General features: G+C 43.1%; 1 protein-coding gene across 1 annotated transcript in view; it reads left to right on the top strand.

Annotated features, from left to right (window-relative positions):
- Positions 1 to 24036, top strand: part of RPAP3 (RNA polymerase II associated protein 3) — a 126280-nt gene that overhangs the window by 46475 nt on the left and 55769 nt on the right. Inside the window, 5 exon segments of the mRNA XM_030216402.1 lie at positions 237 to 364; positions 6271 to 6392; positions 9276 to 9346; positions 12482 to 12613; positions 12946 to 13073. Coding sequence (XP_030072262.1) covers positions 237 to 364; positions 6271 to 6392; positions 9276 to 9346; positions 12482 to 12613; positions 12946 to 13073 — 581 coding nt within the window.

Raw genomic sequence — 24036 nt, 5'->3', positions numbered from 1 at the left:
TAATACTATACAATGAAAGGAAACTAATGGATGATAGGTGAAGTCAGAAATACTTTCATTTTTACAGTATTACTTTGTAATATGCCTCTTGCTAGATTAATGCTGTTTCACTATGTTTTGTTGAAGTCACCATTATACTTCTCATAGCTAGTTAACAGAAAACGTGAATGCTATTGTGACAGAAAATGTATGTTGTAGACTCTAACCTCCATGTATATACTTCTTGTTCTTTACAGGGCAATAATTACTTCAAACAGGGAAATTACAACGAAGCAATAGAGTGTTACACAAGAGGGATGACTGCTGATCCATACAATCCAGTCTTACCTACAAACAGAGCATCTGCTTTTTTCAGACTGAAGAAGTATGTTTCTGATTGTGTTGAGTGACCATGTTGAAGATTTCTGATGTAATAATTCCATATAGTTGATTTGTTGTAATACTATGGTATCCACTACTATGTATGCAATAGTAGGACATCTTAATTAAACATACTAATCTGTTTGTAATAGAGAATAATAATAACAGCAGATGTATACTCTAAGGACAAGCAGAATATATTACTCAAGCAAGTAGTTAACATCATCTGATGGTGCTAACATGAAAGGTTTCACTGAGACCATTTTAAAGCCTTACCAGGCTTTTTGGAGCATGCACAGAATTTCTTGTGTAAATGCTACCTCATAGTAGTCTCTTAATTTCAGTTTTGTCCATATTGGCATTTGGACAGGCTCTCTCTAGAATGTTTATTGTCCACCTTCATCCTCTTGGTAATATAGTAGTCTTAATTATTTTTTATTTAGATTTTTTTTTTCTTTTTTGGAGGGAGGCAGGGTTTTTTTTATGTGTATGTTGTTTTTTTTCTTTTTTGTTTGACCCTATGTTTTTTTCTGTTTCGGTGTTACTCTTTTATGCAGCAACCTAAATTGGGCCATTCATTATAAAATTTGTGTTGTTTAATTGTTGCATCAACTGTTTTCCTCACTGTTAGAAATGACCACCAGAGGCTTCAAGTGCAGCTCTTGTTATAGATTCAGGATGTCTTACTGTTCACTGTTCATCTGAAGTCTGCATGTGCTGTCAGAGGCTAGAGCATGATACCACTCAAGGCCATCAGACTTTGAAGACAGACTCCAGAACGTCTTCTCCTTAAAGCAAAAGTCAAGTCTAGTGTAACGCCAGTGGCATCAAAGGCATCCATACTAAAAATCATAGATGTGTTACTAATCACTGGTCATATATCAGCATCAAGGAAACCTCACTTGAATTTGGTACTGAAGCAGAAGTGTAGATCCAGGAGCATTCCATTTCTATCTCTCGGGACCAAAAGTATTTTGTTTAGCTTGTGACTCATATGCCATAAGATATGGCACCAACAATTAAGAGAAGTATTTTAAGTAACATCTTATGGGACACCGAGAGCAGGTAATTATTAACTGGTGCTGTCTGATCTCCATAGTGGCTGCCACAGAAGGTGTTTCCCAAACTGAAACTCAGCTGTGATAGATTTAAGTCAAATAATTGCAATCAGGATTTCCTTTCTGGTCGCCTGCTACGGTTTTGGTTTCAGCCATATTTGGGAGAGAGAAGAACCATATGGTCCATCCCTGTTGTGTCTGCTTGACTAGTTCTAAGTGCTAGCACTGAGTGTTGCAACACCGTCTGAGTGGCACCAATGTTATCTGTACCAAGCTGAAGCAGAACTGCCTTACCCAATAACTCATGCAGGAAGTTTTGTAAGGCTATGATAACTCATCTTCAGTTCTAATCTCCGTATACACCTAGAATTCTCATCACAGCTCTGCAGGATCTGGTTTTGAGGAGTACATAAGTAATGCCATACTGGGAAAAGACCAAGGGTCCATCGAGCCCAGCATCCTGTCCACGACAGCGGCCAATCCAGGCCAAGGGCACCTGGCAAGCTTCCCAAACGTTACAAACATTCTATACATATTATTCCTGGAATTTTGGATTTTTCCAAGTCCGTTTAGTAGCGGTTTATGGACTTGTCCTTTAGGAAACCGTCCAACCCCTTTTTAAACTCTGTTAAGCTAACCGCCTTCACCACTTTCTCCGGCAACGAATTCCAGAGTTTAATTACACGTTGGGTGAAGAAAAATTTTCTCCGATTTGTTTTAAATTTATTACACTGTAGTTTCATCGCATGCCCCCTAGTCCTAGTATTTTTGGAAAGCGTGAACAGAAGCTTCACATCCACCTGTTCCACTCCACTCATTATTTTATATACCTCTATCATGTCTCCCCTCAGCCGTCTCTTCTCCAAGCTGTATAGCCCTAGCCTCCTTAGTCTTTCTTCATAGGGAAGTCGTCCCATCCCCGCTATCATTTTAGTCGCCCTTCGCTGCACCTTTTCCAATTCTACTATATCTTTCTTGAGATGCGGCGACCAGAATTGAACACAATACTCAAGGTGCGGTCGCACCATGGAGCGATACAACGGCATTATAACATCCTCACACCTGTTTTCCATACCTTTCCTAATAATACCCAGCATTCTATTCGCTTTCTTAGCCGCAGCAGCAGCACACTGAGCAGAAGGTTTCAGTGTGTTATCGACGACGACACCCAGATCCCTTTCTTGGTCCATAACTCCTAACGTGGAACCTTGCATGACGTAGCTATAATTCGGGTTCTTTTTTCCCACATGCATCACCTTGCACTTGCTCACATTAAACATCATCTGCCATTTAGCCGCCCAGTCTCCCAGTCTCGTAAGGTCCTCTTGTAATTTTTCACAATCCTGTTGTGATTTAACGACTTTGAATAACTTTGTGTCATCAGCAAATTTAATTACCTCGCTAGTTACTCCCATCTCTAAATCATTTATAAATAGCACGGACCCCTGAGGAACCCCACTAACTACCCTTCTCCATTGTGAATACTGCCCATTTAACCCCACTCTCTGTTTCCTATCCTTCAACCAGTTTTTAATCCACAATAGGACATTTCCTCCTATCCCATGACCCTCCAATTTCCTCTGTAGCCTTTCATGAGGTACCTTGTCAAACGCCTTTTGAAAATCCAGATACACAATATCAACCGACTCCCCTTTGTCCACATGTTTGTTCACTCCTTCAAAGAATTGAAGTAAATTGGTCAGGCAAGATTTCCCCACACAAAAGCCATGCTGACTTGGTCTCAGTAATCCATGTCCTCGGATGTGCTCTGTAATTTTGTTTTTAATAATAGCCTCTACCATTTTCCCAGGCACCGACGTCAGACTCACCGGTCTATAATTTCCCGGATCTCCCCTGGAGCCTTTTTTAAAAATGGGCGTTACATTGGCCACCCTCCAATCTTCCGGTACCACACTCGATTTTAAGGATAAGTTGCATATCACTAGCAGTAGCTCCGCAAGCTCGTTTTTCAGTTCTATCGGTACTCTAGGATGAATACCATCCGGTCCAGGAGATTTGCTACTCTTCAGTTTGCCGAACTGCCCCATTACGTCCTCCAGGTTTACCATGAAGTCAGTAAGTTTCTCCGACTCGTCCGCTTGAAATACCATTTCCGACACCGGTATCCCACCCAAATCTTCCTCGGTGAAGACTGAAGCAAAGAATTCATTCAGTCTCTCCGCTACGTCTTTGTCTTCCTTGATCGCCCCTTTTACCCCTCGGTCATCCAGCGGCCCAACCGATTCTTTTGCCGGCTTCCTGCTTTTAATATACCGAAAAAAATTTTTACTATGTTTTTTTGCCTCTAATGCTATCTTTTTTTCATACTCCCTCTTGGCCTCCTTAATCTGCGCCTTGCATTTGCTTTGACACTCCTTATGCTGTTTCTTGTTATTTTCAGACGGTTCCTTCTTCCATTTTCTGAAGGCGTTTCTTTTAGCCCTAATAGCTTCCTTCACCTCACTTTTCAACCAGGCCGGGTGTCTTTTGGACTTCCGTCTTTCTTTTCTAATTTGCGGAATATGTATGGCCTGGGCCTCCAGGATGGTATTTTTGAACAGCGTCCACGCCTGATGTACAGTTTTTACTCTCTCAGTTGCCCCCCTAAGTTTTATTCTCTTGACCTCCTTTGGAACTGTCTCATCCAGAGAAATTTTCCTTTTCATTTTTTTTCCAGAGAACGGCTGAAACAGTTCTTTTTGAATTGGTTATAGGATGATCTCAATGCAGCATTACTATGTCTCAAGTGCCTTGCTGCCTTTAATGAATCAGTTGTGCTACACAACTCTTACAGGATATACAAAAGATAGCATGGGTATCTGTTTTCTTTCTAGCAGAGCTAATAAGAGTGAGGACACCAAATATTTTGTCTAGTTATCTTCAAGATTCAAACAAAATCCAGTTGCCACACTAGTCTGTGATGGTTTATTTAATCTACCCTGAAAAGGGCCAAATAGTTTAAGGCTTAATCATTTGTATTTGCTGGGTACCTGTTGCTTATCTTGGACCTTTATGGAAGGATGTTTTTTCAGAACCCTATACTTCCTACATGGTATCTGATTCGATCTTCAAGGTTAAGTGTTTTACATTCCATTCAGAAGAGGATTTTGTTCATCTGTTCAGTAATGTGAAAATCATCTGGTCTGTTGAACCTGTGATACTTTTGAGATGTCTACTGGTGCTTCAGGTAATCTTGATTGTAGACTTCAGGCCTATAAAAAGATGTGCAGAGTAGGCTCGCATGCTTGCTTTGATGTAGACTGTATATCTAAGGGATATGGTTAAGGAAGTAGTTTATCTGGTAAAAGAACACAGTATCCAGCTTCAGAGGTTTGCCACGTCAGATCCACCCTCCATGTCCAAGGAGGTACCAGAGTAGACTATATATTTTTTTCCTCTTAAGACATTTCCACCTGCCTACGCTACATGAAGTAACTGAGTTTGAAGTCTCACCCGTGAGCATAGAATGTTATGCCTCACATGGGAGCTCGGCCATAATAGGAATAGGTTACTGAGTGAATCCAGAGAGTGTAGCCCGTGCACCACTCTTCATTCCAGGCAACTTGCCTGTCATGGGAGGGCTACTTATTGTACTTATTGGATATATCAACAAATCACTACCCCAAGGGTGTTGTTTGATCCACCTTCTCACCAGAAACAGCTAGAGGTGGAGCTTCTCTCCTCTTTGCATACCAAGATAGTCAAGTCTGGCTCACTTCAGGAGAGAGTATAGAGAATTATTTTTTAAGTATTTTATGGTAACTGGGAAAACTGAAGGGCCTTGAAATAGAGATATTTAGTATTCCAGAGGCAGTGAGAAGCATATAGAGTAATATAGGTGGAATTTTCAAAATCTATATGATGCGCAGCAATACTTACGTGCACTCTGTGCACATACAGAAGCAGGATTGGGGTAGGGTGGGCACTTATCTGCAATTTTGAAAACACATGCATAGGTTTACACAAGAGAAGTACCTATACAAGTAGTAAGTACATACTGTGTGCACATGTTTTCTTTTTGAAAATGGATGCAGGAAGACTATTTCTCTTTGAAAATTGATGTCAAGTCTGTAGGTAAAATGTACCCACACTTATAAGCAATGTCTGAATATTGCACCATATTTATTTATACACAGAACTTGATATACTGCAAGAGCCAAGTATGGTTTCTATGCGGCTTAAAATCAAATGTTGCATCACCAGTGGCTGGAGTTTGGAAATAAGAGAAGAGAGCAAATGTTCACACGGGAAAGGAAGGGAAGCATTGGAGGAAGGTGGGGAGAGAAGATTGAGCTATTGCAAAAGCCTGGGTAAAAAGATAGGTCTTGGGAGCAGTTTTTTAAACCGGGTTTAGAAGGGTTGCAGTCGTAGTTGTACTGGGAGGGAATTCCAGAGCTTTGGTCCTTTATAACTGTGGTTGCATGGATGGTATCTAGGTGAATTAGCGAGAGGGATGCAGATGAGAGGGTTCTGAGAGAGGGTGTAAGAAATAATCAAGCGGCTAATGTAATCTGGCGCAGTAGGAATACTACTTTTAAAGACAATAGTCAAAGACCAGGAAAGTAGATGTAGAGCAGCCGTTAAAAAACAAAGGTAAGGAGTAGCCCATCCTGGGTGTCTGTTCAGGATGCCATCTTGATTCCCTGTTCTCCTGTCCCTTCCCCTTCTATGATCTGAGTTGGCTATCATATTTTGGGCCCTCCCTAGTCCTGCCCAAAACATACCCCCTTAATCCAGTTTTAGTATTTCTTCATATTTATAATAAATCCTCATCAGCACACACTTAAACTGTTTAATTTTGTTTTTGAAAACCATTAAAGGGTGGTGTTTGCTTTTTTTTTTTTTTTTTTAGGTTTTCTGTTTCTGAATCTGACTGTAATTTAGCTATTGCACTCAACAGAAATTATAGCAAAGCTTATGCTAGAAGAGGAGCTGCAAGGTTTGCATTATCCAATCTTGAAGGAGCAAAAGAAGGTTAGTCTTTGAACTTATTTTGAAAAAACGCATAAAAGGTTTATTGACCAATTTTAACTTTTCTAGTTTACAGTATAAAGACTATATCTCAGTACAGTTGTTTCTCTTATCACCAGCACCTATAGGCTTTCATGAATGTACTTATCTACTCAGCTCTGGTGAGTTTTGCTTGGTTACAAGTAAATGTACGAAATAAGGCCAAAAGACTCCCATACAAAATGACTGGAGGAAGCAGCCACTATATTGAGTTGATGGAGAATACTATAAGAAGATCTAGCAAACCCTGGTTGCAAGTCACACCAGAGCTACAGTATCATGGCAGAGCCTCTATGGGTAACACTACCCATTTGCCTTTCTGGAAAAATAACAAAGTAGAGAGAAACACCCCAGTTGGGGTTTGGGAGTTAATGAAAACAATTTCCATGGCGATCAAGACTTGGGAGAAGATTACATTTATTTCTCCTGTTTGGAGCCGGGGTTGTAGAATCGGTGCCACATGGAAGAGAAAGAGGGCTACACAGCAGGGGAGGAGCAGTTAAGGAAGAGAATGAGTGGGCAAAGGTGTGGAGGAAGGGAGTCAAAGGGGGATTGTTAGAGGCCTGCAGGCGAAGCAGTATTGAGTTTGAAGGATCTGCACTGGAGTGGTGTGGCGTCAGGAGAATAAATGAGAGCTGCCTTGTGGTGGGTGCCCTGCATTCATTAGGGCAGAAATGCACTTGGCACGTATTCTATCACCCTCTTCCGATCCCCTAAACAAATGATTGGGGGTGAGAATGACAGTATATGGCAGGTGTGCATCTCCCCCCCCCCCCCCCTTTATATTGACATTTGGATGTTTCCATAATATAGTTTGCATTGTAAACTAGTTGCCATTCCTTTTGTATGAACTACTTATATGGAGCAACTGTATGAACCTATTCCAAAGGATTGTCTGGCTAAATTTTTAAGAGTTAGTTGGACAGATCTTCATGGCTTAAATTTTCCTTGCTGACTGGCTAAATTTTGTGTGGATAAGTCATAGCACTCAGAAAATTTACATGCATGAAAGAGGTAGCACTAGCGACGTTCCTAAAGCACTGTTTCGCTTTCTCTGCTTAATGGAAGTATTCAGCACTAGCCAAACAAAGCAAGCAAAGTAACAATGAGCTGATGAATACCTGCCCACCTGTCGTAAAATTACCAGTACAACTTACCTGGATATGCCAAGACTGTGCAGATACAGCCTAAATAGAAACATTGAAAAGGATGACGGTAAAGAACATATGACCTACCCCGTCTACTATTTCTTCTTCTTCCTTAGAGATCCCACATACTTGTGCCATGCATTTTTAAATTCAGATTCAGACTTCATCTCCACTACCTCCACTGAGAGGCTGTTCCACACATCCCAACATCCTTTTCATAAAGAAGCATTTCCTTAGATTACTCCAGAGTCTATCCCCTTTCATCTTCATCCAATGCCCCATCATTCCACAGCCTCCTTTTTAATTGATAGATTTGTCTCCTGTGCCTTTATGCCACATAGGTATTTAAATGTCTCTGTCATATCTCCTCTCTCCCACCTTTCTTTCAAAGTATACATATTGAAATCTGTAAGTCTGTTCTCATGTACTTTATGATGAAGAGCATTGACCATATTAGTTGCTGCCTTAAGGACCAACTCCATCCTGCTTATATTGTTTTGAAAGTAAGATCTCCAGAACTGTACACAGTACTTTAAATGATAGCTCACTAAAGACTTATACAGAAACACAATCACCTCCTTTTTCCTTCTGGCCATTTCTTCCCTTTGCACCCAATCATCCTTCTGGGTTTTGGTGTTGCCATTTTCTACCTGTTTGGCCACAATGAGCTTATCATATATGATCACCCCCCCCCCCCCCCAGTCTTACTCTTCTTTCATTCACAGAAGTACTGGCCCTATACCTCTCCCTCTGGTTTTTGCATGACTCTACATTTTTTAGCAGCATTAAATCTTAACAGCTAAATTCTGGGCCACTCTTCAAGCTTCACTAGATCACTCCATCAGGATTGTCTATCCAAGTCCATATTTTGGTATATCCTTTAAAGAGGAAAACCTTACCAGGCAACCCTTTTGCGATATCACGTAAAAAAAGAACTGGTCTAAGAACCAATTCACAAATTTTCTAGAAAATGTAGTGTAGAAAGGAGCCAAGAGAGAGGGAGAATGTTAGCAACATTTTTTGGTTGTTTTTAAAGATCCAGCTGCAAATAAAGCATTTAACTAATGTAATACAATGCCCGAGCAATCCAAACATAATAGATAGCAGACCACTATGAGCAGGCCAAAAGGTTAATTATTCAGAAAAGAATCAATCCAAAATAGTGAGTTAGTCAGAAAAGGCTAATTGGGCAAACTTGTCCTTTTAACTTTTTAAATATTGACCTCCAAGTAGATCACAAGCTAGTAGTTAAACAGTTTATTTATATTTTAGTACTAGTTTGGCATATGAACTTCTCGGAATACTTCTAAAATCGACAAATGCCTTAAATTTATGGAGTTAATTTTTTCCCTGGTTCTGACAGGTGGTAAGATTTCAGCATGATGAAGCTGTCTTGCACCCTTATGAGTTTGATAAAGACATTATACAAGTTTTACAAGTAGATAGCCCACATGGGTCAGTTTTCAAATTTTTCATCTAACTATTCATTGTTTCATATTGGAATGAAGATGCAGACCTGTTTCAGGGCAATTTGCTGCTGATCTTCCATGATGTATTAAGGTGCAAATTCAGTTACCTATGCTTCTTAATCACTTTAAAAAAAATCTAGCATCTGCACTAAGACTCTAAAATGATCTATTGTATTCAAGATGGTGTGTGTGTGTGTATTAGTGTATTATTTTTTTTGTTTGATGTTTAGATTATGAAAAAGTGTTAGAGTTGGATCCAAGCAACTTTGAAGCAAAGCATGAACTCAAGAAAATTTCTCAGGTAATTATTTAGCCTATTTTCTTTTGATGTAAGTAAATTGGATTTCTCTACTATATTCAGAAAGCACATGAGCCTTAAGCTAATTTTCATGTTTTTTGATTTCTTTAGTATCACGAGAGGAAATAAGAATAAGCAATAGCAGTAATGGGGTAGCTATTCAGCTTGTGGCAGTCAGCAGTTTTTAGCCGCTTAGAGCTGTGGGTTGAATTACGTATAACAGCTAAGAGGATGATATTCAGTTATTCATTTCTGTAAACCAGGGGTTCTTAATATTTATTGGTTCCCACACCCCTTTAACTAATCAATGAGAATCTCACACTCCCTTCCTAAACCATAGATCCACTAGAGACTACAGACAGCTACATATGTCACTAACTTATACATTTCAGTTTCTTTAGCTACATCTGCTTGTTCGGATTTCTGTTTTTATCTTTTTATAACCTTTACACAATTTGGTATATGCAACATTTTGACACTTATGAATGTGTTTAGTGTAAAAGTCGATTTTATGCATGACACTTTCATTTATTTAATTAGCTATTCTGCTTTCTATGTAGATTCAATAGACCCCTGATGCAGGCATTGTTGCCGAAACACAACCGTGTCGGGTCGTTTTTTTAGCTGCTGTTATTAAAGACTTCCTGATTTCGTCTTTGAGCTGTCCTCACTTTTTTGTCCATTGCTTTTGTTGCATGTGAGGGGTTTTCCTCCTCCTTTTTGTTTTCCACGTATATAATGTCACATTCATTGTGATTTAAATCTTGAATTGATAATGAATGTGACTGTTGGCCAGACTGGATGGACCATTTAGGTCTTTATCTGCCGTCACTTACTATGTTACTATGATATCAAAGAAGTCACACTTAAAGATACAATGCTACATGAATTGTACATTAGGTTGTTGAATAACTGTGTGAATACTAACTGAAGTTTTCAACATGAGAAATTTACCCAGCTAACTGTTAAGTTACCTGGGCAAATTCCTTTGAAAACTGTCATAAATGTCTTCACTCTGTCTAGAAAGTTTCAATAAATTACCTCAGATTTCAAGACCCTTCTCTGCACCCAGTTTGACTTCTTCCTGCACCCGTTGAGAGTGTGGGCACAATGGTTAAGAACACCTGGAAAGTAGATTACCTAAAGATTTGTTTGAGAACATTACTCTTTGTTTATGACGGTTCGGATGCTGAAGTGCTTGTTGATTTATCTTTGCTTCCGTAGGATCAAGTTGTCTTGGTGGTGCTGAAATCTTTTCTAAATCTAAGATATGATTCAGCCTTATAAACTTTCAGAACTGAGGCAGGTGTTGCAGGCAGTGGTTCTGGCCCATCTTGATTTTTAAAGCACTGTATATCTAGGTCTATGAAATAAATCTTTAAATAGCTTACCTCAGATCCAGAATAGAGTTGTGAGGGTCATTAGCCAGAATAGACAGACAGAACCACTTCTCTATTTATTTGATTTCTATATCTCCTCTACACAAATGGTAGAAGAAAAGACAATACTGGAGATATGGAAGTCAGAAAGTTGCTGAAGCAGGATGGTATGGTTAACTAGGTTAAAGGTGGTGGATAGGTCCAGAGAAACTAGAATATTTGTGCCTATATCTAAATTCATGTTAATGTAATCTGCAAGGCCAATAAAAATGTGTTTTGGAGAATGATGTATATGAAAAATAGGTTGTTTTGGAAGAAGGGCCTTGATTATTTTTATTTTTCCATTAAGTCAAATAATTGAGCAGCAACAAGTTTTTCTGCAACCTTTGCCACATATTGCAAGTTAGAAACAGGGCGGCAGTTAGAAATTAACTAGACAAATTAAGGAGTCATTCATCAATATACTTAGGATATAAGAAAAATAAGAAGCACAAAGGGGGAAGAGGAAATAGAAAATACTCCAGTTAGCAGGAGAACATAAACTGGTATTATCAGGAAAGTTCAGGAAATTTTTTAATATCGTAGAGTGGCTATTATTTTATATCCAATTCAAACTGGATTAGAGGAGGGAGTGCAAACCAAAATGGTTTGAGGAGTTTCCTTGCTGCTAGGAAATTCTTAAACTGATTTGGATCTAGAAAAACATATGTCTTAGACTGACACTTAACCAAACATTTACATGGAAATTGGAGGGGAAACATTCCCCCCAGTGCCAGGAGCAGGTTTCATGACTAAAAAAAAGTGCTTCTCTTGAGCTGTATGGCCTTGAACAAGTCAGGAAATATTTGAACTTTATAACTCAGAAACTCAGTATCTTTATAACGAAAATTCAATCTAAGGAGCCAGTTACGATCTGGCTCCAAGGTAAAGGAAGCAATCAAAGTGGCAGTACATACCACATGGCCAAACGCTTCTAAAAATAATTGTTAGGTCAAAAGTGTCTGCTGATTGATCAAACTTTGCTTCCCGAGATGGAATGCCTCGCCAATATACATAATGGGCTCTAGTAATAAGTGGAATAGATTCTTTAGGAACTTGCAGATTTTCTGTAATATATTTCTTCAGCATATCTATCGGTGTCAAATTGGCTAGTTTTTAAGCAAGTGTGGGGAAAGGGCATTGCCGACTGAAGAAATGTAGGTTAAAAAAGGAAGACAAGATATGATCACGTTATAAGCGGATTCGCCTTATTTCAGGGTGCATTATAACGGGGTTCCACTGTATTATAAATATAGAAGGAGGATATGTAATGAGGATTCCACTGCTTTGTTATCAAAATATTGAATTGAGATAAATTGTATACTGTCTGTCTCCATCTGCTTCTTGACGGACACAAATCCACAAGTTCTGGAATGGGACCAAATAGCAGGTCTATCTTTAGCAGCTATAACTTAGTTGGTCCACCGATGAATATCAGCTTAATTGTCTATAATCTTAGTGGCCCAAACAAATCCCCAGAAATTCAATGCTAGTCACCGGATACGGCCTGGCATTGAATTTCCGGGTTTGCCGCCGACTGCAGGAGTTGGCTAGCCTCCTGTGGCCTGAATATCGGCCCCAATGTTTTTAAAATATGTTGTAATCAAAGAATGCATAAAATTCAAAATGTAATGAAAGGGATACTAAATATTCTGTTATTTTTCTTTTATTAAATAAAATTTCTGTTTTATTTCAATAATAATATTTTCAAATGTGTTAGGCCTTATCAAAAGAAGTCTTGCAGGAAAAGGAACCTGAAGAAACAGTTAGAGATCCAGAACTAACTGCAGAAGAGAAAAAGAACATTGAAGAACAGCAACTTAAGCAGAAAGCTATTACAGAGAAAGACTTGGTAATTTTTTTTTCCATGACTGAATTTCTTATAGATGCCTTGCAAAATGGATGTGTGGGGGTTGCTGGGGGAGGGGAAAATGGCCACACATTAATGGAGTGAGCCCTGTTGTCTAGGAGAAGGGTCTTAAGATGAGTATGAATTGATATGCTGCTGATATTTATGATTAGGAGCAGTGTTTAATAAAAACTATATTGTTAAGAGCAGTTGCAGTTTTTATCTTATTTTTTCTTTGTTTAAATTACTTTTCAGATTAGCAGGCCATCTGTTAAATGATGATTGTGGTGTAAGAAGGACCATAGGTAACATATATATTTTCTGCATTGTACTAGGGCAATGGGTATTTTAAAGAAGGAAAATATGAAGCAGCCATAGAATGCTATTCACGTGGTATGGCAGCAGATGGCACCAATGCTCTTCTACCAGCAAACAGAGCAATGGCTTATCTGAAGATTTTAAGGTAATCGTTGAAGAACATATGGTTTATTTTGCTAGTGTTATAAAAATTAATTAAACATAATCTAATTAACTACTAGTTAATATCACAAGCATATCTAGTTAACCATTTGCTATTCATAAATTAACTGCCCTACTTTATAAGGGCCTTTCACATGAAATAAGTGCAAGAGGAAAATGCATGTGTGTGTTTGAAAGTCAAATTTTATTTGTGTATTTTCTATCAGCTACCACATCTATCACTGGAACTGCCCATTTTTGCCACTGTTAAATCTAGTTTTCTTGTTTCGGAATTCGAGAGGAGTAAGGTTTTCATCTTGGGATCTATCAACAATAATTCCATAGTTAACTGGCTAAATCCCTGTGAAAGAAAATCTCTTCTCTATAGTATAAAACAATATAAGTAGTAGAAATTATCACCTAAATAATGTGTTATAGGTTTACAATGTGCTCATCTCTTTTTGACAGGCAGCATAGATCATTGGCCAGTTGGAAGATACTGCTTGTGTTATGTTTGTTTGAGACTTGCTATGCTGCCTTTACTAAGTTGGTAGGTCAAAGCGGTTTACAATCTAAAATGAAAATATATATATATTTTTTTTAAATATTTATTAATTTCAAAATAATTCACAAGAAACAATCTTGTACAGAAAGAATAATGTCAACTGTTATAACTCAAAAATTTCACAAATAACTACATTTTTTTTTTCTTTTCCAATGACATATACATCTCAAGTCCACAATAAAGGCAAGACACAATTCAAAGTTATAATACTTAATACCAGGAAAATAGTAGGGGTATACCACCCGTGCTTATAATTCTTACGGAGTAGATATCAAGGGGTTTGCTAACGGTGAGGATACAGCCAGGCCTTGTTTAGAGTCCAAAAAGGCCTGTAAATGTTCGCTCTCATAGAAAACATATTTAACAGATTGCAATTTTATCACGCATTTACAAGGAAAATTTAACCAGAAGATTCCTCCTAATTGGAGGACACGAGTACGCAATTTCAAAAAGGATTGACGCCTTTTCTGTGTCTGTTTAGATACATCTGGAAATATTTTAACTTTACAATTAAGAAACATATCCTCTCGGTGAGAAAAAAAGGTCTTTAAGATCCAATCTCGGTCAGGCTGTAACACAAAGTCCACTATCAAGGTAGCTGCTTGTACGCCTAATAGTTCATTTTCTATTGTTTGAGAAAGGTTTAAATTTAACTCCTCAAATGGTATTTCTGATCCTGCTGTTAACACTTGATCTGTAGATTGCTTAATATAAGGCGCTAAATAGTAAATCCTTGAGATCGGTGGATATAATTGATCAGATATTTTCAAGATTTCCGTGAGGTATCTCTTAAAGGTTAACAATGGAGCCACTGATGGCACTTTAGGAAAATTTATAAGTCTTAGAGTTTTCATCCGTTGTTTATTTTCTAGATTTTCTATTTTTCTTTGCAAAAGTAAATTTTCTTTCATTAGTGCCACTTGGCCATCTCTGATCTTGTCAGTTTCTGTTTTAATAGACTGTTCAAACACTTTAGTTTGTTGTATTTGTTTTTCCATTACTTCAATTTTATCAGAAAAGGTTTGAATTGGCTTTAAAGCAGAGGTAATTTTTTGAATAAAAGAGTTTTCCAGACTCACCAGGGCATTGCATATGTTTCCCAAGGTAATTACTTCTGGCTTTTCTGTCGTTAGAACCTTTGTTTGTAGCAGATTCACTTCCTGAATCTCTCCCCTAGGCTCAGGCTGTCTCCCCTCTGCTGCAATTCCTTCACCTCCTGTGACATTCACAGCGTCACATTCCTGTGGCGTTGGACTCAGCACTCTACTGCTAATGTCTGCCCCTGCTCCCAGATCAGTTTCCCCCACTTCGGGTCTTAACGATCTGGGACATCCACTTTGCAGCGTTGCCGGCATAACAGGAGGACTCCGCATTTCAGGGCTCAATGTGATGTCTCCTTCTAGCGGGGAGAGCGGTTCACCTCTCACCGTCCCTCCCTGCAGCAAAGCGTTCTGCCCTGTTCCTGCTCGGGTGGTGAAGCGATCCATCGGACCCAGATGAGATTGCATTGAGGGTGCTGGGGAAACCCTCTGTCTGCCCCTTCTTTTAGGCATAAATTTCAATAAGGAAATTGAGGTAAGCAGGAAAAAGAAAGTGAATCGGTGGAGCTGCTTCTCTCACCTCCTACTCGGACGCCATCTTGCCTCCCTAAAATGAAAATATTAAGGAGAAAAGGAATGCCAGTATAATTAAAAGGAAAAGAAAAAGCCATACATTCTCTAGAAGAAATAGGTGAAAAAAAGTTTCTCGTCAGGCAAAATGACTAATCATCAGAACCAGGCACCCTGCTGAAAAAGGTGAGTTTTTAGAAGCATCTTAAATTTTGTAAATGAAAGTTCTTAACAGAGTACCAGGGGAAAGATCATTCTTAAGCTTAGGAGTCAAAAAAAATGCAGAATGATGAATTGACTCAAGATGGACACAGGAAGGGGATGGGAGTACAAGATGATTAAGAATCTGCATTTAGGTGTGTACAAACAAATGAGCCTGGATAAATAGTCATATGCACTTTTATGAATTGCTTTATGAGTTAAGCATAAAATCTTAAATACAATATGGAATTGAGCAGGTAACCAGTGTAAAGTCTGGAGCAAAAAAGAAACATGGTCATATCATTGTACATCTGTGTTCTGCAATGTTTGTAACCTCTTTAGCCAATGTTTAGTGATACCCTCATAAGTAATATTAGAATAATCCAGACATTGGATTAAAAACGCATGGCCTGGAGCAAAGGAGAAATATGGTCATATCATCGTACATTACAGAGAAACCTGGCATCTGTGTTCTGCAGTGTTTGCAACCTCTTTAACCAATGTTTAGTGATACCCTCATAAGTATTATTACAATAATCCAGGCATTAGATTTAAAATGCATGAATAAGGGTATGCAAAGAAAAGTTACAAAGAAGAACCTCGTAGGAGGTGCAATGGCATAATGGCAAAAAACAAATTTAAGTACTTTAGAAATCTGGAAGTGAAATGAGAGAGCAATATCCAAAACCAACTCCAGATAGCAAAAGGATTCAACAGGAGGAATTGGCGTATTAAAGAAAATAGGGATCAAGATAGGATGATATGACGTGCCTGTAATCTAACAAGTAATATTTTTTTTCTCCGAGGACAAGCAGGCTGCTTGTTCTCACTGATAGGGTGACGTCCACGGCAGCCCCTCCAATCGGAACACTTTCTAGCAAAGTCCTTTGCTAGTCCTCGCGCGCCGATGCGCACCGCGCATGTGAGGCCGTCTTCCCGCCCGAACCGGCTCGTGCCCGCCAGTCTTCTTTTGTCCGCGCTCGGTACGGTCGTGTTTCGCCGTTCGCGCCCCAAAGTTGACCTCGCGCGTCGTTTATCGACTTCGTTCTAAAAAAAAAAGGTGTCGGAAGGAGACCTTTATGGTTTTCTCCCTTCCCGTACTTCCAGTCTTTGCCCCGGTAAGTTTTCTTTCGTCGTCGGGGTAGGCCCTATTTAGGCCTCGGTGAAGTTTTTCTTCCCCCTATTTTTGCGGTGCCATTTTCGCCATTTCGAGTTTTGATCTCGCCGGCGCGATTTTTCCGCCCATGACATCGAAATCTTCCAGCGGTTTCAAGAAGTGCACCCAGTGCGCCCGGGTAATCTTGCTCACTGACAGGCACGCGTCGTGTCTTCAGTGTCTGGGGGCTGGGCACCACCCTCAGGCCTGTAGTCTGTGTTCCCTTTTACAAAAGTGGACTCAGGTAGCGAGGTTAGCCCAGTGGAACATTTTGTTCCGGGCTCTTCGTCGGCATCGGCACCGGGAGTATCGACTGCTTCGACGTCGGCGCCTGGACCTTCATCTTCGCCCCCGATTGCATTGAGTGCATCGAGGCATCGGCCCTCTGCATCGGGGCGACATCGGAAGGCTGCGTCGGTGGTATCGAGACCTCCTCGTCTGCTGATGTCGTCGGACGGTGGTGCTTCGTCTGGAGTGCAGGTGAGGGCTATCCATTCCCCTGCTGGTGGCGGTGAGCCTTCGGGTGGGTCTCCCCCTACCCTGAGGGCTCCTGCGGTACAGCCCCCCCGAGACCGACCCTCTTCGGCCTCGGCCCCGAGGAAGCGACGGCTGGATTCTACGTCCTCCTCGTCTGTGCCGGGAAGCTCCGGTGACGTACTTCGTTCAAAAAAATCGAAGAAGCATCGTCACCGGTCCCCTTCCCGTGTCGGCACCGAGAGCTCTGGGTCGCCGAGGGAGTCGGCACCCAGTAAGCATCGGCACCGAGAGGACCGCTCGCCCTCTGTTCAAGAGGTGTCGATGCGCTCCCCTTTGGACGGCCCGGAACAGCCTCCACGCCCGGAACAGGTTCTGACATCGACTCCTGCATCGGCTTCCATGTCTTTTTCCACAGCCGCTCTGCACGAGAACCTCCGGGCCGTTCTCCCAGAGATCCTGGGAGAGCTGTTGCGCCCTACCCCTCCGTTACCGGGGGTGCTTGCACCTCCGGTACCGTCGAGCGAGGCGCCGGCTGGCCCATTGTCCGGGGTGAGGTCTCCGACAGTGCGGTAGCCTCCCAGGAAGGCTCCCCGACTACGTCGGCGGAGGGAGCTTCGCCGGTGCGGGCGAGGGAGTCTACCTCTCGACGCTCCCACCGTGGCCGTGGTTCCACGGAGTCGAGCCGGGCACGGTTGCAGACACAGGTCCGTGAACTTGTGTCTGACACTGATGGTGAGGCCTCGTGGGAAGAGGAAGAAGACATCAGATATTTCTCTGACGAGGAGTCTGAGGGTCTTCCTTCCGATCCCACTCCCTCTCCTGAAAGACAGCTTTCTCCTCCTGAGAGTCTGTCTTTCGCTTCCTTTATCCGGGAGATGTCTACGGCCATCCCCTTCCCGGTGGTTGTGGAGGACGAGCCCAGGGCTGAAATGTTTGAGCTCCTGGACTATCCTTCTCCACCTAAGGAAGCGTCCACAGTACCCATGCATCATGTCCTCAAAAAGACATTGCTGGCGAACTGGACCAAGCCTCTAAGTAATCCCCACATTCCCAAGAAGATCGAGTCCCAGTACCGGATCCATGGGGACCCAGAGCTGATGCGCACTCAGTTGCCTCATGACTCTGGAGTTGTGGATTTGGCCCTAAAGAAGGCCAAGAGTTCTAGGGAGCATGCTTCGGCGCCCCCGGGCAAGGACTCTAGAACCTTGGACTCCTTTGGGAGGAAGGCCTACCATTCTTCTATGCTCGTGGCCAAAATTCAGTCTTACCAGCTCTACACGAGCATACACATGCGGAACAATGTGCGGCAGTTGGCGGGCTTGGTGGATAAGCTCCCCCCTGAGCAAGCCAAGCCATTTCAGGAGGTGGTCAGGCAGCTGAAGGCGTGCAGAAAATTCCTGGCCAGAGGGGTGTATGACACCTTTGATGTTGCGTCCAGGGCCGCTGCTCAAGGTGTGGTGATGCGCAGACTCTCATGGCTGCGTGCCTCCGACCTGGAGAATAGAATCCAGCAGCGGATTGCGGACTCGCCTTGCCGTGCGGATAATATTTTTGGAGAGAAAGTCGAACAGGTGGTAGAGCAGCTCCACCAGCGGGACACCGCATTCGACAAGTTCTCCCGCCGGCAGCCTTCAGCCTCTACCTCTACAGGTAGAAGATTTTTTTGGGGAAGGAAGACTGTTCCCTACTCTTCTGGTAAGCGTAGGTACAATCCTCCTTCTCGACATCCTGCGGCCCAGGCTAAGCCCCAGCGCGCTCGCTCTCGTCAGCAGCGTGCGCCTCAGCAAGGCCCCTCGGCTCCCCAGCAAAAGCAAGGGACGAGCTTTTGACTGGCTCCAGCAGAGCATAGCCGACATCCAAGTGTCAGTGCCGGGCGACCTACCAGTCGGGGGGAGGTTGAAAGCTTTTCACCTAAGGTGGCCTCTCATAACCTCCGATCAGTGGGTTCTCCAAATAGTCCGGCAAGGGTACACCCTCAATTTGGCCTCAAAACCTCCAAATTGTCCACCGGGAGCTCAATCTTACAGCTTCCAACACAAGCAGGTACTTGCAGAGGAACTCTCCGCCCTTCTCAGCGCCAATGCGGTCGAGCCCGTGCCATCCGGGCAAGAAGGGCTGGGATTCTATTCCAGGTACTTCCTTGTGGAAAAGAAAACAGGGGGGATGCGTCCCATCCTAGACCTAAGGGCCCTGAACAAATATCTGGTCAAAGAAAAGTTCAGGATGCTTTCCCTGGGCACCCTTCTCCCCATGATTCAGGAAAATGATTGGCTATGCTCTCTGGACTTGAAGGACGCCTACACGCACATCCCGGTACTGCCAGCTCACAGACAGTATCTGCGATTTCAGCTGGGCACACGTCACTTCCAGTACTGTGTGCTACCATTTGGGCTCACCTCTGCGCCCAGAGTGTTCACAAAGTGCTTGGCTGTAGTAGCAGCGGCACTTCGCAGACTGGGGGTTCACGTGTTCCCATATCTCGACGATTGGCTGGTGAAGAACACATCCGAGGCAGGAGCCCTGCAGTCCATGCAGATGACTATTCGCCTCCTGGAGCTACTGGGGTTTGTGATAAATTATCCAAAGTCCCATCTTCTCCCAGTGCAGAAACTCGAATTCATAGGAGCTCTGCTGGATTCTCGGACGGCTCGCGCCTATCTCCCAGAGACGAGAGCCAACAACTTGTTGTCCCTCGTCTCGCGGGTGCGAGCGTCCCAGCAGATCACAGCTCGGCAGATGTTGAGGTTGCTGGGCCATATGGCCTCCACAGTTCATGTGACTCCCATGGCCCGCCTTCACTTGAGATCTGCTCAATGCACCCTAGCTTCCCAGTGGTTTCAGGCTGCTGGGGATCTAGAAGACGTGATCCACCTGTCCACGAGTTTTCTCAAATCCCTGTATTGGTGGACGATTTGGTCCAATTTGACTCTGGGACGTCCTTTCCAAATTCCTCAGCCACAAAAAGTGCTGACCACGGATGCGTCTCTCCTGGGATGGGGAGCTCATGTCGATGGGCTTCACACCCAAGGAAGCTGGTCCCTCCAGGAACGCGATCTGCAGATCAATCTTCTGGAGTTACGAGCGATCTGGAACGCTCTGAAGGCTTTCAGAGATCGGATGTCCCACCAAATTATCCAAATTCAGACAGACAACCAGGTTGCCATGTATTACGTCAACAAGCAGGGGGGCACCGGATCTCGCCCCCTGTGTCAGGAAGCCGTCAGCATGTGGCTCTGGGCTCGCCGTCACGGCATGGTGCTCCAAGCCACATATCTGGCAGGCGTAAACAAAAGTCTGGCCGACAGGCTGAGCAGGATTATGCAACCTCACGAGTGGTCGCTCAATTCCCGTGTAGTGCGGCAGATCTTCCAGGTGTGGGGCACCCCCTTGGTAGATCTCTTCGCATCTCGAGCCAACCACAAGGTCCCTCAGTTCTGTTCCAGGCTTCAGGCCCACGGCAGACTGGCATCGGATGCCTTCCTCCTGGACTGGGGGGAGGGTCTGCTGTATGCTTATCCTCCCATACCTCTGGTGGGGAAGACTTTGTTGAAACTCAAGCAAGACCGAGGCACCATGATTCTGATTGCTCCTTTTTGGCTGCTTCAGATCTGGTTCCCTCTTCTTCTGGAGTTGTCCTCCGAAGAACCGTGGAGATTGGAGTGTTTTCCGACCCTCATCACACAGGACGAAGGGGCGCTTCTGCATCCCAACCTCTGGTCCCTGGCTCTCACGGCCTGGATGTTGAGAGCGTAGACTTTGCCTCTTTGGGTCTGTCAGAGGGTGTCTCCCGCATCTTGCTTGCTTCCAGGAAAGATTCCACTAAGAGGAGTTACTTCTTTCTGTGGAGGAGGTTTGCCATCTGGTGTGACAGCAAGGCCCTAGATCCTCGCTCTTGTCCTATACAGACCCTGCTTGAATACCTTCTGCACTTGTCTGAGTCTGGTCTCAAGACCAACTCTGTAAGGGTTCACCTTAGTGCAATCAGTGCATACCATTACCGTGTGGAAGGTAAGCCGATCTCAGGACAGCCTTTAGTTGTTCGCTTCATGAGAGGTTTGCTTTTGTCAAAGCCCCCTGTCAAGCCTCCTACAGTGTCATGGGATCTCAATGTCGTTCTCACCCAGCTGATGAAACCTCCTTTTGAGCCACTGAACTCCTGCCATCTGAAGTACTTGACCTGGAAGGTCATTTTCTTGGTGGCAGTTACTTCAGCTCGTAGAGTCAGTGAGCTTCAGGCCCTGGTAGCCCAGGCTCCTTACACAAAATTTCATCATAACAGAGTAGTCCTCCGCACTCACCCTAAGTTCTTGCCAAAGGTTGTGTCGGAGTTCCATCTGAACCAGTCAATTGTCTTGCCAACATTCTTTCCCCGTCCTCATTCCTGCCCTGCTGAACGTCAGCTGCACACATTGGACTGCAAGAGAGCATTGGCCTTCTATCTGGAGCGGACACAGCCCAACAGACAGTCCGCCCAATTGTTTGTTTCTTTTGATCCCAACAGGAGGGGAGTGGCTGTAGGAAAACGCACCATATCCAATTGGCTAGCAGATTGCATTTCCTTCACTTACGCCCAGGCTGGGCTGGCTCTTGAGGGTCATGTCACGGCTCATAATGTTAGAGCCATGGCAGCGTCGGTAGCCCACTTGAAGTCAGCCACTATTAAAGAGATTTGCAAAGCTGTGACGTGGTCATCTGTCCACACATTCACATCTCATTACTGCCTGCAGCAGGATACCCGACGCGACAGTCGGTTCGGGCAGTCAGTGCTTCAGAATCTGTTCGGGGTTTAGAATCCAACTCCACCCCCCTAGGCCCATGTTTGTTCTGTTTCAGGCTGCACTCTCAGTTAGTTGGTAAATTTTTTAGGTCAATCTCAGTTATGTCCTCGCCGTTGCGAGGCCCAATTGACCATGGTTGTTGTTTTGAGTGAGCCTGGGGGCTAGGGATACCCCATCAGTGAGAACAAGCAGCCTGCTTGTCCTCGGAGAAAGCGAATGCTACATACCTGTAGAAGGTATTCTCCGAGGACAGCAGGCTGATTGTTCTCACAAACCCGCCCGCCTCCCCTTTGGAGTTGTGTCTTCCCTTCTCTTTGTCTTGCTACATATGAGACTGGCGGGCACGAGCCGGTTCGGGCGGGAAGACGGCCGCGCATGCGCGGTGCGCATTGGCGCGCGAGGACTAGCAAAGGACTTTGCTAGAAAGTGTTCCGATTGGAGGGGCTGCCGTGGACGTCACCCTATCAGTGAGAACAATCAGCCTGCTGTCCTCGGAGAATACCTTCTACAGGTATGTAGCATTCGCTTTATTGCAGTTTAAAAAATAATTCAAGGTATAAACACTTAGAATAAAGAAAATAAGGTGAAAGTGGCATATAAGTTTTAAAAATAATATATATGAGGTAACACATAGCTTATATACAGTCCACTGCACTGTGAGGAGGAATACAAGTGAAATGTAAGAAAAACATAAGATAATTGTGTCAAATCATAACACTGATGCAAAAGTGCAATGCAAAATAACACTAGAACAAATATTAAATAATGCACAGATTCGTTCTTACCCAGTGGTAGATAATAAATGCGCATTAATGGAGACATTGATTCTAGCAGGACCAGAACTTGGTTCAACACTACATTAATACCTCTGTTTTCGTTGACGTATCGTCAGTTTCAGATTTTGCTGATTTTTTTCGTGAAAAATTTGCCTCGGATTTCGTCGGCGTGCCCACGTGACCTCGCTGCTAATTTTGCGAAAACAAAGGGCAACCCACGCGTTCTCCTGCTCAGTGTGGCGTTTTTGCCCAGGATGTGTGCATGAGAGAGATTTTTAAGGGTTTGAGCCTTCCCTTGATGATTGCCTCGGTTTTCGTTGGTTTCGGATTTCGCCGATTGTTTTCGGACGGATTATCGACGAAAACCGTGGTATCACTGTATTTGAAAGATATCTTTAGCAGACACCAAAGGGAGTTTAGGAAAATAAATTAATTGCAAATTTGGGAATCTCACAGAATTTTCCAGAAATTCTAACTTCCTTTTTAGTACGGAGTTCTTCTTAACCAAGGTTGTAGCCAAAACTTGAGCGTTCTTAATTTGTTCAGTATTATCTCCCACCTTCTGTGCTGTCTGGATCAAATCTTTACGAATCTGTTCAATGTTAGTGAAATTCAATTGTACATTAGCCTTCATGGTAGCAAAGTGCCTTGAAAGGGCCCTTCCCAAGTCCGAAACTGCATTCCATGTAGACTGGGTGCCTCTGGAGCTGTATTAACCCCACCGTGGAGTCGCCACTCCCCACAGTAACAGAGGGCCGACTAGTTTCCAACACAGATCCATCTCTTCTTGTTGCTTTATCCGAGAAATGCTGACCCGGAGATGTACTCAGCAAATGGTTATTTAACCCCTTCTGTCCAATAACCAATTCCTAATTCTTAGAAGGATTTTGCCTCCTATCCCATGACTTATTAATTTTCTCAAAAGTCTCTCATGAGGCACTTGTCAAAAGCTTTCTGAAAATCTAGATGCACTACACCAACCGGCTCGCCACTATCCACATGTTTATTCATGCCTTCAAAGAAATGAAGCAAATTGGTGAGACAAGACTTCTCTTGGCAGAACGCACGCTGACTCTGTCCCATTAAACCATGTTTGTGTATGTGTTCTTTAATTTTATTCTTATTTTTCCCAGCACCTGTCAGGCTTACTGGTGTGTAATTTCCCTGATCACCCCTAGAGTATTTTTAAAAATCGACATTACATTGGCCACCCGCCAATGTTCTACTGACTATTTTAAAAACAGGTTACAGATCACCCTTGGCGTCTCTGGATGGCAGGTAGACAACTCTTATGCTTCAGGGACTGGGCCTTTGTCTCCCCAACTATGCAGGCTCTGACTGGGGCTCTGGAGGGTTTCAGTTGTGGCCCTTCTGACCGGGGTCTTAGTCCCTTCAGGTCATGGT

This window comes from Microcaecilia unicolor, chromosome 10 (genome assembly GCF_901765095.1).
Source record: "Microcaecilia unicolor chromosome 10, aMicUni1.1, whole genome shotgun sequence".
NCBI lineage: Eukaryota > Metazoa > Chordata > Amphibia > Gymnophiona > Siphonopidae > Microcaecilia > Microcaecilia unicolor.
Note: the sequence above shows the minus strand (reverse complement) of the source record. Positions and strands in the feature narration are given on the sequence as shown.